The following is an 18042-nucleotide window of genomic DNA, read 5'->3' as shown; positions in this document are numbered from 1 at the left end:
GGTGCTAGAGGTACTTCTATTAGGTGAACCTTCTTTCCACTTTCACCAATTGATTTTTTCATTAGAGTTGCCCATAATGGATAATTATCTCTATTTAATTTGAAACCAATTGACAAATTGTCAGAATTAGTTTGTGATGATTGCATTCTAAGACTATTGCATAGCATATTTGCAATTTGTAATGTCAATTCATCAGAAACGGTTAATTTTAAATTGGTAGTGCTACTGGTTTCTTCCAAATACGTACATGTTGGGTTTTGGTAGTATTGCTGGGACAGTCTGAATTTCCAGAACCTAACTCTACTCGGATATCATGATACCATGTTAAATTGGTACAAAGGGTTTAAGAAAGAAAAGAAAAATAATTTAAAAAAATATTATATTTTTTTTTTGATTATAAAGTTTTTACCAATATATAAACCAAAAATACGCTAATGAGTACCCTAATTATAGAATAATATCCTAATAAATTAGATTGATTTTTGTATGATTCTCTTTGATATTTTCCTGATTTTGTTACTTAATTAATATATATATATATATATATATATATATATATATATCAAAGTTCCTACGTACAACATTATCTTGCAACATGATGAACAAGGTTGTGATACTCTTGGTCACGGTACTGTGGGCCCTCTCATTTCTAACTTCAGCTGATGAAGCTAAACCATTTAACAATGGTTTCACCATTGATCTTATCCACCGTGACTCACCATTATCACCCCTCTACAACCCTTCACTGACTCCATCCGAAATCATTACGAACGCCGCGAAGCGCTCCGTTTCTCGAACCAGCCGCTTCTTCTTCCCGGACAAAGCCGAGGAAGAGGAGGAGGAGAGCGTGTTGATTCCAGACAGAGGAGACTACCTCATGAAGATCTTGATTGGTACCCCTCCGATGGAGTCACTCGCTGTTGCGGACACAGGGAGTGATCTTGTTTGGATACAATGCTTGCCTTGTGAGCAGTGTTACTCACAAAACGCTCCAATCTTTGATCCCAAAAATTCTTCTACTTTTGAGACACTAACTTGTGATTCTGAGTCTTGTAGATCGTTATCTAGATATGGTTGTGGAAGTTCAGGAGAATGCAGGTACCTCTTTCATTTACGGATACTCCACAATTTGTGTCGTATCTATATATTATATTAATACTTGTATCACGTATTAATACTTATGAATAGACATTAATAATTTATTAATTAATTTTATTATATATATAATTTTTTTTGGAAAGCAAACAGCTCAACACAATAGTAGTGGAGCAATCATGTCCATCAACAAATAAAAATATAAAAAACATACAAACCTAACAAGAACCACAACAATAAGAATTTATATATCTTTTCTCATCAATTTAAATTTAAAAAAAAATTGTCATATGATATTAAAACTTTTATAAGCTAAAAATTTAGAGTTAGTTTCGTAACAAATTTGTAACATTTTAAAAGTTTTACTATAAAAAATGTTATTAAAAAATAAATAAGTGTTGTTTTGTTTCTTATGATTTTGGGTGAAAATTGAAATTGTACTTAATGCCTTTTTAAGTCGTCATTAAAGTTAAAATTAGTATCAAAATTATTTTTTTTTTAATTTTTTGATAAAATTATCCTTCTATTTAGTACTATTTATTATGAAATTTAAAATAAATAAATAAAATATTTTATATAAATTATTTTTTACTCTAATTATATTATCATTTCTTTTATTAAATTTAGAGTATTTGTGTCTAATTTTTTATTATTAATATTTGTATTTACTTATGGTATCGTAGTTGGTGTTTAATATTCATACTCGTATCATTACTTGAACATATATATATATATATATATATATATATATATGCAGGTACTACTACTCATATGGAGACAGATCTTACACCGTAGGAGAATTGGTCAGTGACACCATTAGTTTTAGTACTTCAAATGGTGGAAAATCAATGATAAAATACCCTAAAACTACATTGGGTTGTGGCCATGACAACGATGGGAATTTTAGAAGCACAAGCACAGGACTAGTTGGTCTTGGTGGTGGACCTTTGTCATTGGTTACACAACTGGGTGATGCAATTGGTCACAAATTCTCATATTGTTTGCTACCCTTTTCAGCAAACTCTACAAGTAAACTCAAATTTGGAAGTGAATCATCAACGGTTTCTCGTAATGGAGTTGTTTCTACCCCTTTGATATCTAAATCTCCATCCACTTATTACTACCTTACTCTGGAAGGCATCTCCATAGGTGAGGAAATCTGATATACTGATATCTTTTAATTGTCACATTTTTTAAACTTATGAAATATAATTATCATTTTCCAATTTTTTATTAATATGTCATATTTGTTAACAATGACATACATCATTTATTTTCATTATTTTTTGTTATTAATATTTTCATTATTTTTTAGCACCAATAGTATATTAATAAATAGTTTAAAAAAATTGACATTCTAATCATACGTTTGAAAACAATAACAATAAAAAATCTTAGAAGCTATTTTATGATTGGTGACAAGTTTATAAATAATTAAAAAGATAAATGTAAATGATCAATATTTTCTCTGTTGTTAGTCAACACCAAGCAAGCAACTCTCCATTTTTTTACTTAAAATGTTGGTCTTACCATATTTTTATTAAAAATGTTATATGCAAGTTAAAAGCTAACTTTTGAAATTGGTCATTATATATTTATATATTTTCTGTGTGTGTTTCATATATCTCGATTTTTTTCATTTTAATTAATATTTAATTATTTGAGATGTTTTGTTATTTGGAAAATTGAAGATAAAAAATAAAAATTTTGTCTATATAAATTTTTTATATATTATTTTATTAATATTTATCTCGATACATACAGGTTATGACATTTTACTTAATTTGTTTCATAGAAATTTTTTATGTATTATATATCATAAAATATTTTTCGGATGCTTTAAGAGCGAATAATAATTTTCGCTCAATTAATATAGGTCATTTTTTTTTAAATTAAAAAAAAAAAACACCTTTTAACTAACTATTTTCTCTTTCCAAAATTGTTAAAAGTGTTACAATATGAATGAAATAGAGAGAAAACTTTTGGTGCTCATGGAATCGCTAAGGAATTCTCTGTATCATATATAGTAACATTGTTTCTAATAGTTGTATCCGTATCATGCAACGAAGGTGAGAAGAAACTACAAACAGAACAAAGTGCAAACAACATTGTAATCGATTCCGGGACTACATTGACTATGCTTCAATCGGATTTCTACGACGGTTTTGAATCCGCGGTTAAGGACGCCGTTGATAACAGTCATGAACCGGTACAGGATCCACCTGAACCATTAAGGTTGTGTTATAGGGATATCTCAGTTGAGGACCTCCCTGATTTGACATTCCATTTTTCTGGTGCTGACGTTCATTTGCAGAAAATGAACACAATTCTGAAGGTGGACAACCTTATTTGCTTGTCTATAGTCCCTAGTGAGAGGTTCTCTATCTTTGGCAACATAGCACAAGTTAATTTTAACGTAGGGTATGACCTTCAAGAAAAAATGGTTTCTTTTTATCCTGCAGATTGTACAATGGATCAGTAGAATGAAGCTTCGACTTTGATAAACGTAATGATCATATGTTATAGAATATATATAGATGGTGGTATAATAAATATAATTTTCAAACGACTAGCTATAGTCAATTATGAGATTATTATTTTTATTATTCATAGCCATATTCTGGTTAATGTGTCCAAAAGAATTTGTGGAAGGAACAAATAATTGTGAGGTATATATATGTCATGCTTTTCTGTAACTAATACCTAATTTTTTTTGACAGAAGAAAACATATCATTTAAAGAAAAATCAATCAACACTTATAGAGATAAATTAGATCTAGACTTAGAACAAATGATTAGATAAATTTTATGTTGAACTATAAAATGAAAGTAAACTCAAAGTTCGATTACAAAGAATCTTAACCAGTAGAAACATAGATAGATCTGAATTTTTAAGATTTCTAACTCAGCACTAAAAGTGATGCAACATGTTAAAAAATTTGTTCTTTTTCTCTGCTTAAAACTGAATCCTCGTCTAATCTAAAGATATTTTTAAGAATAACAAGTAAACTTTAGTGTATACTGTACCCACACTATCCATAAAAAAAGAACAATAAACTATCACAAAAAGAGAAATAACACATCACATAGAGATATTAAAAAACAGAAACTAAAATAAAATAAAAGATAAACAGAAAAGATATAGGAGAAGAAACAATGAAAGTAAAGAAAGAGGGGTAGGAGATAAAGGAACAGAAAGAGAAATCAGAAAGAAAAAAAAAATGCAAAGAAAAAATAGAATTACAGAAAAAGAAAAATAAAAGAACCAAGAAAAAGAAAGAAAAATATAAAAAGAGAAGAAGAGGGAAGAGAGAGACCATCACCTTATCTGGCAGCCTCTCTCCAACATAACACAAAGATAAAAGAAGTTTAAATTCTAATAAAGAGAAAAGAGAGAAATTATAGTCCAAACCCCAACAACTAATAACTAATTATATATATGGTTATAGACAATATTATTCTTTCTTTTATTTTTCATATTTCCTCTTCCCTTTTAAATTTCCAACATTAGTTTGACAATTAAAAATGAGGTAACAACCAACTATTACAATATACATTTTTAGAATTCCACATTTTTTTTACTCTACCTTTTTTAAATAGATGAAAATTTCAATCCTGGATCCATATAATTTTTCAAGTAAGAAATAGCATTATTATTTGAACTAGCCTTATTAATCGCGATAAAAATTGAGAATTTTTTTTTTAATCAAAATCAATGAAATGAACAATATATTATAAAACAAAAGAAATTCAATTTCTGCACAAATAACCAATGATTAGTTGTCAAACAAACATTGGATTTCGTTGACTAAAGATAGATTATTAAAGTTCTAAAAACAATATTTAGGTCTCACAAAAGCTGTATATATATTATTCTGATAATTATTATCTATACCCGCATTCGCATATCTGCACACTTCTCATTTGTAGATTATCTTTACAAGGTTCTTTAGTAGTAATTTTTTGTTTTTCCGAAAGGGGTTTACGCTGATTTGGTTGAACAAAGGCAGCTACTATAATGTTTGAAAAATAATCCTTTAAAAGTCAATAAAGATAAATTAAAAAAAGAAAACAAACTTTACCAAAGCTATATTCTATAAAGCATAGAATATATAAAATAATTAAAAAATCATTTTATATTTTAATATCAATACAATAACAAAATATTATTACGATTTATTTAAAAAATATTTTATAATTTATATATATACGTGTTCCCGTATTTTATAAAATTTGTGTGTCAATGTGTCACGTGTCTCGTATCGTGTCTCATATTTATATTTGTATCTGTGCATCATAAGCTATATGTATAATCTACCGGCAACACTAAATCTATATAATCTATAGGTAGTCCAGAACTAAATTAGATCTAAAATTTTTTTCTAACCAAATTTTTTTTTAGGATTATACTCTCTCTGACAACATGAATACACAATAATTATTTTTTATAATAAAATTCTTTTTATCTTCGTCCATTTTTATTTTAAATAGTTCATACCTTATTAATTAAAAAATGACAATTTATCTTTTATCTTTTTTTTAATAATGGACCCAGAAAAATTTAATAGTGAGAATAAAAAGTATATAAAAGTAAAATTTTAGTATAATTATTTATAATTTAAAATTAAAATTATTTATATATATCAAGAATAAACTAGAATTATATACACAAACATACATATATATAAATTCAATTCAATTTTTTAATAAATTAATTATCCAATAAAAAATATATAATCTAGAATAATAAAAAATAATTTATAATTATTTTTTTATTTTAACATAATTAAGTATTTTTATTCTCTATGTTTTTAAATAGTTATTTAACTATTTATTATTTTTTATTCTTTAAAAAATTTTATTTATTATAATATTTATGGTATAAATATTTTTTTAACCAAAATAATAACCAGCCTAGACAAGATTATGTTAATAAATAATATTAATATATCAATATATAGATAATATGCATTTTTATCTTAACTAACTTTTAAAAAAATAATTTTAGTATATTTAAAAATTAAGTATCAATTTGATTATTAACAATATTAAAAGTTTACTATAACTATTTACTATTTTTTATGGAGTTAATTTATTTATTTATTTTTAGTTTCTATATCAAAAATTAAATTTAATAAAATAATTATAATTTTTTACCATAAAACTTAATATCTATATAAAATTTTAATTTTTTTTCAACTGTTTGTGAGGGCAAGTGCCCCTTCTATTTTCTTCTTGGACCTGTGTCTGCTTTTTTTCTGTTAGACACATGAGTCCTTCTGTAAGATTTTTTGACAAGTCTTAAAAGAATTTGATGACATGTCATGTTGGACTTTATGACGTGGCGCTGTTTCTCCTACGTAGACTATAACTATTCAATTAGGACACTTAAACTCCTGTCGAATGATTAGGACATTTTTTCCCAAAGAATCCTCACTCTGATCAATTCTCAAAATTAAGAAAAGTGTCTATTCGTTAGGGCTTTCAATAGATAACAAAAAAAATGGACAAATAAAAATATGTAACCCTAAACAAAAACAATACCCTAGCTCCATTCCCTCAGCAACAAGCAGCTCCATCCACCATGGTATGTCCAACACTGCTTCTCAATGGTGCCATACCCTATTCTTTGTAAATTTAACATGAACTCTCTAAATTTTTGTTTTGTTTTAGGGCATTTATTTGAAAGCAGGAGGTAAGTCTAAGAAGACCAAGCATACAACCCCAAATCCAATGATATCTACCTCAAGATCCTTGTCAGGGTACCTTCCTTTCTTCTTTTTCTTCTTCATCACTCGCACATTCCTCTATTATTTACGTTATTCAAATTCTGGCCCTATTTAATCTCCAACTATATTGTCTCCTTGCTCAAAGGACTGGCAGTAACATCAACGCCATCATCCTCAAGCATCTTTCTATGACAAAGTAAAGTCAACAAGCCACCCCTATCTCTCTCCCGCTTGATCCGTTAGATGAAGGGAAAGGTAGCTATCATATGCCCCTTTCTTTATTTTAATTCAATTGACACTCTAGGAATTGAAAGTTGTTAACATTTTGAATTGTATAACTATAAGTTGATAACTTGTGATGTTAGTTTAAAAAAGCTTTTGTTTTTGTTTTTTTGATGGATTAGGAGGATAAGATAATTGTAGTTGTTGGAGCTGTGATAGATGATATTAGGGTGTATATATAAAGTGAGGGTTCTTTAGGGTTTTTAATGAGAGAGACCTTTCAATACCTTCCCATACGCAACATCGTTTTGATGATTCAACATGAGACTAAGTGTCCCAATCGAATGGTTATAGTCTACGTAGGAGAAGCGATGCCACATCATAGAGCCCAACATGACATGTCATCAAAGTTCGTCAATACTTGTCGAAGAATCTCAAGGAATGACTCATATGTCTAACAGAAAAGAAGCATAGAAGTTGGGTTGTCATTTTCTAATCGATAGAGTGAGAGTTGTTTAAAATGAAAATGGACAGGGCCAAAAAGGGGGGTTTTACTCTAATTTTTAAATGGAATATATATAGTAATTTTTGAAAATGGACGAATGGCAGAAATTATTTTTTATATAGAAAATATGATGGTGTTTTTTTAGAATATTAACATTTGCGTGTGTTGCAATATTGTAGATGTTCATAGTTTCTTTGACACAACATGTAAAGACGTGTTACTACTTTTTCGTCAAAGATTCGTAGCAGCTTTGAACACGTGGCGCAATAAGAACAACACGTAGGCTACGTGTTGATTGCTTTTCAAATATTCGCTGTAGAGATTCGCCACATGGCGCAATGGCAGCAACACAACACGCCCCAGTAGGGTAGTAATGAGGGAACAAATCCTATATCGGTCTTAATGCATGACTCTAGCATTTGGGATTGTTGCGTGTTTCATTTTGGCGAATATATGTGGGACTTAATGTTCCTGAGGACTTACAGTTACAGTTGTTGATGTGCTCTTTAAGGTGTCCGTTGGTGTTGTTCGAGTGTATCGAATGGCACCCAACAGGTCGAGTAAGACGCCAATTCGAGCTTCTATAATCTCCACTAAACAATCTATTCCAGATTGGATAAGCTCACTGCAGGCGGTTCACCGAAGCGCAGTGCCTGAGTTGAACTTGGATTGAACTTCTGCAACAATAGATTTCACCTTTAGTGATTGGTCTACTTCAACCAATGGCCTGATAGCATATGCAATCGTGTCTAAGTCCAACTTGACATGATCTTGTGAAATCGTCCCCATGCTACACGCGTATTTGCCATTGTATCTCTGGATCTCCCATCAACCTTTCTTTCAAATCAAGCTAGCTTGGATATGCTAATCACATTCTTGTTGTACCGCTTGTATTTTACGTAGAACGTCTGCAGCTTTGACTCATACACCGTGTAATAGACTCCTCTAGAGATAGTGTAACTCTTGATTGCAGAGTCCACCAATCTCTAGAACCAAATACAATTCCGATATTAAACTCACCGTCTTCTGCTACTGCATTGCCTTCACAAATCAAATACAAACTATCGTTACTCACTTATGGGCAAATAAAGAAATGGCAATGGTAACTTTTTTGAAAAAACATACCCATACTCTCGCATATTTGAGAAATTCTAAAGCATGCATAACTTCAAGAACCAGAGCTCGCATAAAACACAAAACAACAAAGGGATACTGGATTGTCTACCTTGTCCCCATCATTATTTTTGTCATCGATTTGGTAGTTGGTGGCTTAAAATTTTTTTTACTGTCATTGTTATCTGATGAGTGAAAAGTGAATCTCACGGATACCGGCAAGTATACCGGATCGTTCAAGTAATACCACGGTGAGTGGATATCGTTCGCACGAGGATTAAAGGATTGAGCATGCAACTATCGAGTTAAACAACTAATTAGATCAATAAAACCTGGAGTTGATGAATGTTGAAACTTACTGAAAACTTGAAAGGATTAAATATTGGATTGCTTGAGGGTAGTGAACGTGTACTTGATTGAAAGAGAATATATAGTGGAGAAGCCAAAGGTTTCGGAGATGTTTAAGTCCTTAGAAAAAATAAACTTTGTTTCCCTATTTTAAAGCAAACAAAGATCTTTTCACAACGAATCTTAATTAACTGATTTCCAATATCTTAGTTCCTCAGTTTCTCTTCAATTAACCAACCGCTAATATATTGGTCAATCAATTAATCGAAGAGGTTAAGTGCAAAAACCAGTTCAGTTCCATATAAGATTCAAAAGTGGTCCTTAGATCGGATTATATGTCACGTATCCAAGCTAGTCCTGTCCGATTGAATCTTATATGAAAACACAATTTTCAAAAGTTTTCCTAATCCGAATTACATGTCATGTATTCAAAACTAGGGTGATTGAAAATCATGTATTGTATCGCACACTTTAAAAACCACTTTGTCTAGTTGATTCAAAAAGTTATGTGAAAGAGTTTTCAAGCATAATTCGGATATTAGTTCTGTTGAAGCAATAAGCAAATTCAAAACGAGATTAGCATGCTTGTCAACACTACTACTCCTTTAGGGATGAAAAACGAAACACTCAATAAAAAAATAGATCAATGCAATATTTTAAAATAGAAGAAAACTTAGATTAATAATTCATAGAAGCATAAACAGAGCTCCTAACCCTTTGACGGAAGAATTACTTGCTCATGATGGATGCAAAAGCAACAATAAAATTGTGCCGAAGAAAATAGGTGTCTCTCTGCGAATGTAATTCACTTATTTATACCTAGGGTTTTCTCTAATTCAAATTCAAAAACTAAATCTTATCTTAATCAGAATAATTAAGATAGCTCCTAATAATATAAATCCTAGAATTAAAACAGAATTAAATCAAATTTAAAATCTAATTATTATAGAATCTTCTTTAATCTTTAATTGAGAATCATATCTTTGAGGTTGGGCTTTTGATAAGGCATCACTAGAGTTGCATTGGGCTGACTTTCTTGGGCTAGGCATGGCAACCCACCAACAATGCACGCCTTCTCTAGATTGAGCCTAGGGCGTGGCACACCCTCCTCTAGGCGTGTAACACCTCTGCTTGGTTGCTCCCAAGGCTTGGGCTTCTCTAGGGACCTGGCACGCCCTCCTTGCTGTATTGCACGCTGGCTAGTCTTCTTCATAGAATGTGGCATGCCAGCTTACTCATATGGCATGCTATGCCTTGCTTTTTCATAGGTGTCGCATGCCCTGCTCCAGGCGTGGCACACCTGGCCTAGTTTGGCTACAGGGCTTTGGATTTCTTCTTCAAGCGTGGCATGCCTCCTTGCTCGTTGCACGCTGGGCTTGGCTTTCTTCATAGGGCGTGGCACACCCTCACCTGGCATCGCACGCCTCTGCTTTTTGATTCCAGGACATGGCACACCCTACTCTAGGCGTGGCATGCCTGGTCTTCTTTTCCTCAGGGCGTGGCACGCCTTGCTCTATGCATGGCACGCCTGGTCTCCTTCTCCCTTGCACGACTTTGCATGGCTAGAATCCTTACATTATTGGCTCTTGGTTTTGCATGCAATGCTTACTCTTTGATCATCCTTTCTTTGCTACTTGATTTTCATCTCTTTAATAATGTATTTCCTTAAAAACACTCTGAAAGTACCTAGCAGCAAATGATATTAAAAGGTGATGAGATTAGGAGAAGATTATGTAATTAAACCTACAGAAATAAGAGAAAAACATAAGAAATACATAATATAAACTACTAAAAATGCGAGTGCATCACAACACCAAACTTAAAACTTTGCTTGTCCTCAAGCAAGAGGAAAAGAAAAAAAGAATCAGATTTAATGAAGGAGGGCTGAATCTCTTGGAATCTCATGTCCACATTAACAATGGGGTTTAGTAACCTTGTGATCATAAACCGATTTTTCTTTCTTAACGACTCTTGAAATCTTGAGAGCGAATAATTCCCAAAAACTCAAGCTTGGATGATATTATGAGATCTCTCTTCTTAGTTTTTGACTAATTTTTGAATCTTTTTAATTCTCTTTTTGATCGAGAGATTCTTCAATTTTGAACTCTTAGTGTTTCGTCTCAAGGCGACTCTTGATAGTGGACTTTCAATCGATAATCCCGAGCCAATTGGCCCAAGTTACTGGGTGATAAAGTACCCCTCAGATCTAATTACCTAAGCCTCTCCTTGATACGGTTGCACCACAAGCATATAGCTAAGGATTTATCCTAGACATCGATGTCCAGAGTCTCTTTGGACTTCTAAATGTTTTCTCTCAAGGCAGCTCTTGATGGTAGGTTTTTGATCGATAATCCTAAGTTAGTTGGCCCAAGTTACCAGGTGATGAAGCACCCCTTGGATCTAATTGCCCAAGCCTTTTCTTGGACAATGAACACCATAGTCACATAATTGGGTCCTCAGCCATTGATGGTAGAGCTATATTGAGCTTTGAATCTCTTTTGATTTCTTTTTCTTTTTCATGCTCCTTCTTTCTTGCTCTCTCTATTTCTTTTTCTTTTCAATTTGTCTTAAGGATTTTTAAATGTTTAGAGATCTCATAATACTTGGTGCACGAATCCCCACGCTTCGTACAGTTGAACCAACAAGTGCACTGGGTCGTCAAAGTAATACCTGAGTGAGTCAGGGTCGATTCCACGAGGATTATGGTTTGAAGCAAGCTATGGTTATCTTGCAGGTCTTAGTCAGGCAGATAAAAGAATTATTGGATTTGTTTAAATGTAGTTTGATTGTTTAAAAGTAAATAAAGAAAAAGTGTAATTAGAACTCAGAAGTCGTGTAAACTATGATAAGAAGGTAGTTAAGGCTTGGAGTTGCTTTGTCCTTCTGGATTAACTCTGGTCTTACTGTCTTCTTCAATTGTGAATGATTCCTTCAATGGCAGGCTGTATGTGATCAACGCCTTTCTTGAGAGGTCGTCAATTCTCCTCTAGATCTGAACACCAGGGTTAGTGCGCATCCAGTCTGATTGAGGGTGAAGCTCCTATAGTCCATTCTCTTTAATGATCCTACTCAAAATGTCACAGACAAGGTCGGATCTTCCGAATTAGAGAATGCTGCGCCTTTGGGTTCTAGCCTCTACCACAGAGACCCTAATTTTCCCATACCTTGGTTGAACTGGTGTCTCGAGAAGTCCCCAAGGAAGTCGTGGATTAGCGGTCTGAGAGATGTATAATCAAGCTGGTGGTTCGATGCTTTCCAGTCATGTATTCACATGAACCCAAGAAGCCACGGGTGGTTATCAGGCACACTACCTTTGTATGATAAACGGAGCTGATTGTCACGGATTATCCCATTCATCAAGTTGAAGAACGAGTATACATCTTAGATTTGAATCAAACACAGATTGAAGAGAAATAGTAATACTTTTATTAATTCATAGAACTCAGCAGGGCTCCTCCCTTTAACCTAGGAGGTTTAGAAACTCATACTGATAGGAAATACAATATGGTAAATGAAAATATGGTGGGAGATCCCTTAAACAAGTGTGATCTTCTCCCTTAAATACTAAACTAATGACTAGTAAGGGTAAAACGGTCTTTTTAGTGCTAAAATCCACTTTTGGGGCCCACTTGGTGAGTGTTTGGGCTGAGCTTTGATGAGATCCATGTGTTAGGAGGCCTCTAGGGTATTGAACGCTGGCTAGGGGGTCCTCTTTAGGCGTTTGGACGCTGGTCTCTTCTCCTTGGGCGCTGGATGCCTGAAAGGGGGCAGGAGGCTGGCGTTGGACGCCAGTTTTGGCCTTCTAATTTGAAGCAAAGTATGGAATATTATACATTTATGAAAAGCTCTGGAAGTCATCTTTCCATAGCCATTAAAAATTATCCATTTAGACTTTGGTATCTCCAAAAAAGATCTTCCGAGTGCAAGGAGGTCAGATCCATCTGCAGTGCTTTCTCTGTCTCTAAATCAGACTTTTGCTCCAGCTCCTCAATTTCAGCCAGAAATTACCTGAAATTGCATAAAAATACACAAACTCAAAGTAGAATCTAAAAATGTAAATTTAACACTAAAACCTATGAAAACTTAATGAAAACTAAACAAAACATGCTAAAAACTATATGAAAATGATGCCAAAAAGCGTATAAAATATCCGTTCATCAATACTTCTCTAAATCTTTGTTCATTGAAGAATCATTCCTTCCCTTTCAATCAATATCATGCACACATTGTTACTTCCCATGGAATAACACAGGTTATGGATCACCACTTCATAATAGGCATTTATTTGATTAATTCAACCTTCCTCCCTTAAAGTAACTCTTTTTTTTTTGTGATTAGAGTACTTAGGAGGACGTTACAAGTGATAAGCTTCTGAAAACAGAAAACAAAAAACACAAAAAGAAGCAAAAGCATAATGCAACAAAAAGGAAATGAAATAAGAAAACAAAAGAAAAACAAAAGAAAGCACAAACAAAGAAAGAAGAATTGTTAACCCTTAAGAATAATTCCTTTACTAACATCCCTCATTAATCCTCATCTTCATCATCAGTCTCGACATGTCCTTCTGAGGTCCTTGCTCGCCTTCTCCTTAGTCTAATAGCTGCTTCATCCCATGGCTTTCGAGCTTCAGCATCCCTCCTCTGTCGCTCCCATTCATGGTGTAAATGGCCAAACTCAGGAACTCACTCGGGGTGTGCATGTTGATAAGAAGAATTTATGCCGGTTCGAAAATTTAGACAAAACAATTCCGTTGTGAGCATAGTCCAAACCGACAATCGATCCTGTCAATCAAAATTTAAATTTCAAGATTATCACAATCTAAAACAAATAACTGGGAGTTTTAAATCCCGGGTCGTCTTCCCTTGGACTAGCAATTAAGTGCACACTTTTGGGTGTGACTTCGGGGGTTGTCAATCATATAACAGAAATTAAAAGAACTAGAAATCAAATTGACTAAAATAAGGAAATAACAAGAACTAAAGATAGCAACAAGCAAAAACTAGTGAAGATGTGATTTAGTGCACAAAAGGGGTTTGACTTAGGAAGGAGAATTAAGGAATCATATCCTTGTCATAACCACAACTATGGCAATTACGATGAGTTAATCTCACTTTGTCAACCCCTAACATCGAGGAGTAAGTCAAGTAAGCATAATTGACCTTAATTCACAAGTCCTAGCTAACTTACTAATTAACTTAGTAAAAAGCTAGCGTTAGTGGAAACAAGAGTCAACTAACAACCCAAGAATTACCACTAAATATCGGACATTATGACTCTAGTATCCTAGGAACTCTTTTCACAATCCAAGGTGTAAAAATCTACTCAAAATCCATAATTGACATTTTCACAAACACCTTGCGGGCATAAAAGCAAAACATGGAAAATTACAAAGGGAAATGAAAACTATAACCAACTATGCACAAATTCAACAATAGAAACTCAATCAAGCATATATAAATCATAAAATACCAAAATCATCAACAAAAGATTCAAGAAACCAAAATTGGATATATTAACAAAGTAACTTGAACTATGAGCAAAAATATAACAAAAGTAGTGTAATTAAAGAGAAGAGTAAAGATTACTTACAAAGAGATAAGCAAAATCCAAGATCAAAACTGAAATTATAGAATTCTACTATGAACCATAAATAAAACCTACTCCTACTATGGTGTGTAATGTTTGTAATGTGGCCTCCCTTTGATATGGGATGCCTCTTTGATATAGCACCCAATCAGCTTCAGAAACTCCAAAAATTGGGCCAAGAGGCCCCCAAACTCGCGAGTCACGTGCTTTATTAATGAAGTTACGCGCCCAGATTTGTGCAAATGCATAGGGTTGTGTCTTGCTGATTTCCATCTTGTGCGTATGCACAGGAGATTATGCGTACGCATACTTGAGTGTGTGCTTCTCCTTTATTTTCTTCATGTGTTCTCCCCTTTTTGCATGCATTCTTCCACTTCTACTAAATCATTCTTGCCTAATTGACCTGAATTCACTCAACACAAATATCACGTCATCGAATGGAATAAAAATGAAATTAAAATGATCAATTTAAGCACAAAAATGCATGTTTTCACATTTAGGTCCAATTTAGAGAAAAAACACAAAAGTATGCTATTTTTGTGAATAAGTGTGTGTTTATGTGATGAAATCCGCTCAATTCAAGTCAAAATTTACCATCAAATATGGATTCATCAATTTTTCCACACTTAGAAAATAGCATGTCGTCTTGCTATCATACTAAATGCTATCTATATCTATCTATACTAGAGTTTCCTATTGAATTGGCAAAAACAAACAAGCAGATTCCCAAGTAACCATATAGACATATAGGGCAACAAGTACAGAAATAGTGTAATGTAATCACAATCCAAAGAATTGATTCAAATTTCCAAAATGAAATGAAGTAACTTGTAAGAAAACATAAAATCAAAGGTGGAGACATAGAATTGAGTAATCGAACCCCTCACCGGATGTGTATATACTCTAAACGCTCAGTGTTTAGGGTTTAATCACTCAAGTCTCCTCTAATCATGCTTTCTAGGATTTTCCCTTCATCTAACAATCAACAAGCATTTGATGCATGTATGCAAATATCATGAGGACTTCTTAAGGTTAAAATAGGGTTAGGGTGAAGGTAGGATTAATATGGTCAAGTGGACTAAGGAATTGGATCTTTGATTATCTCAAGTATCTCACTCAACCTATATTAACCAAATAACAAACATATGCAACCTAACTTCCTATTCCTCTTTTTTTACACACATTCATGCATGCTTTTCATCCAAATCCATATATGCATTCCTTATTCATATTTGTTTTTTTTCTATGACAAATGCATATGGTTAAAGAAAATTGACACATGAATGTGCACCCATTTTCCAAAGTTTTCAATGAATACCCAAAATAAAAATTTTTCATTACTTCTACCAATATTTCCCATAATTTTCCCACACTTAAATGACACACACACCTCAACTAAAGCTAATTAAAGATGCAATTCAAGATTATTCATGATTTTTTGCTTAGGTTAGTGCTATGGTAACAATTAAAACAAAAAGGGGTTAAAAAGCCCAAAAGTGATTCACAACGGTAGATATAAGGGTTTGGCTGTATGGGTTAGTAAGCTTTAATTGAAATAATAGCCTCAATCATGCTAAATGCATTCAAAATATCAACTATTAGAAATAAAGAATGAAGCAAAATCAAGATCACAATATAGAAGGAGCATCATACACAGAATAAAATTGTGGTTGAAATGTGCAACCACACATTAAAAGCTCAACAACTCACAAGGTTGTATGTTCTATCTCTTTTCTATATTCCACATAACGATCATTCAAGCAAGTTTAAAAATAATTTTTCGAATCAAATCAATGGTATGTCCTAAAAGAGAATTTTTAGAATATTTTTGTTGTTTTTGCCAAACTTATTTCCTATATATGTATGTATGTTGTGATGGGTGCAATTTTAAAAATTTCTAGTTCTTTTCCTAATTTTCATTATCCAAAAATTATCATAAACATTTAGGACAAAATTGAACTAGGCACTATACTATTCAGGTCATCCAATCACAACTTCTATCTATAGAATATGTACCAAGCAAAAAACAAAAGTGGCCAATGCAATAGCTAGAAATAAACTATGAATAAGTTAAGATATATGTACCAGAAGAAAATGCAATGCAATAGTCAAAAGTACTCCATATATCTACAAGAAACAAAATAAAAGAAAACAAATTAGAGGGCACAGTGTTCGAAAAAGAAAATTTACGCCCCATAAGTCACGAATCCTCCCCCTACACTTAAGCGTTGCACGATCCTCCGTGCAAGTACACAATCTAGGGAGATAGAAGCTCTAAGTTCCTCCACCTTTAGCTGGTGGATGCCGGGGGCTCAGGCTACTGTGAAATTACCAAGTCCAATGCAGGCTCGATATCTCCCTCCTCGTCGTCCTCTTCCTCTATCGGCTGCTTGCCTTTATGGCCCATCTTTAAAAAGAATGAATAGAGTATAATTAAGAATCACAAGGCAAGTGGCAAAAAAAAGGCAAATGAGGAAGAAAATACAATGTATACTTGAAGCCAATAGAAAACAAACAAGCACTCAATTGAGGAAGAGTGCATAGTGATGTGGTATGATAAAAATAAGTCGTGTGCGTATTCCAATTATGTGGACGGTTAGAACACACATAACGGCCGGCTAAAATGGCATACCACAAACAAAGATTTAGCATGATTTCCTCAATTAAGTGGCCTAAGTTGCAAGCAATGAATAAGCAAGGATTAAAGCACAAGCAAGCTTAGGCAAATACAACAAAAGTGAATTGAATCTTGGAAGAATGGATATTGAAATTGTGCAAGTGAAAGCGCAAGATTAATATAAAAGCACAATAAATAATAACCAATCCAATAATGAAAAGAAATCCACTTATTCATCTTGAAGAACAATGAAATAGTCACAAGGACAAGGTGCTTGTTGCAAAAAGTGACAAGCTTGATAAGAATTAAGTCAAGTCACTCAAACAAATGCAAAGCATTAAAAACAAACAAGTACCTTGTTATGTGATTATATTGATTTGAAAACCATGATGAACAAGTAATTCAATTCAATTCACTAATATTCAATGCACTTGTTAAAAATTCTACCAAATATGAAACCCAATGGTAATTCCCCTATCAATTTGGTGCTAGTAACTCAAAGCAACCAACAAATATATTATTGAAATTTGAATCCAAAATATCATCATAATGATTTAAAAGTGCACAATTCTCGATTAAAATGCCAAACAATGATATAGTCCAACACATATGGTAGCTACAATATATGAATCAAACTCAAAATTCATTCAGAAAATTAAACAAACACTTGGTACACAGTGCATATAGTATCAACATTCAAGCCAAATTCAATCAATAATCAATCCAATAAGCAGCAAACAAACACTTGTAACTCATTCTAATCAACAAACAACTAAACTAAACCTAATATAATTACTAAAATAAAAATGAAATGCAATTAAAACTAA

At 32.8% G+C, this 18042-nt stretch overlaps 1 protein-coding gene across 2 annotated transcripts; it reads left to right on the top strand.

Moving 5' to 3' along the window:
- The first annotated feature begins 570 nt into the window (after positions 1 to 570).
- Positions 571 to 3661, top strand: LOC107611965 (putative aspartic protease At2g35615). 2 transcript variants are annotated; one of them, XM_088496105.1, is made up of 3 exons: positions 571 to 1098; positions 1853 to 2244; positions 3165 to 3661. In XM_088496105.1, the coding sequence occupies exons 1-3, from the start codon at positions 596 to 598 to the stop codon at positions 3575 to 3577; spliced, it is 1308 nt and encodes a 435-aa protein (XP_088352231.1). In that variant the 5' UTR covers positions 571 to 595; the 3' UTR covers positions 3578 to 3661. The 2 variants fall into 2 exon arrangements, with proteins under 2 accessions (XP_088352231.1, XP_088352230.1); XM_088496104.1 differs by having other exon boundaries at positions 581 to 1102; positions 1857 to 2244.
- The last annotated feature ends 14381 nt before the right edge of the window (positions 3662 to 18042 follow it).

This window comes from Arachis ipaensis, chromosome B8 (genome assembly GCF_059453495.1).
Source record: "Arachis ipaensis isolate K30076 ecotype BB chromosome B8, ASM5945349v1, whole genome shotgun sequence".
NCBI classification, from domain to species: domain Eukaryota; kingdom Viridiplantae; phylum Streptophyta; class Magnoliopsida; order Fabales; family Fabaceae; genus Arachis; species Arachis ipaensis.
Note: the sequence above shows the minus strand (reverse complement) of the source record. Positions and strands in the feature narration are given on the sequence as shown.

Excerpts from the sequence above, each read along its gene's own strand:
- LOC107611965 (XM_088496105.1), top strand. The coding sequence starts at position 596 with ATGATGAACAAGGTTGTGATACTCTTGGTCACGGTACTGTGGGCCCTC. Across the intron at positions 1,099-1,852 it reads GGAAGTTCAGGAGAATGCAG|GTACTACTACTCATATGGAG; the intron begins GTACCTCTTTCA and ends ATATATATGCAG. Across the intron at positions 2,245-3,164 it reads TCTGGAAGGCATCTCCATAG|GTGAGAAGAAACTACAAACA; the intron begins GTGAGGAAATCT and ends CATGCAACGAAG.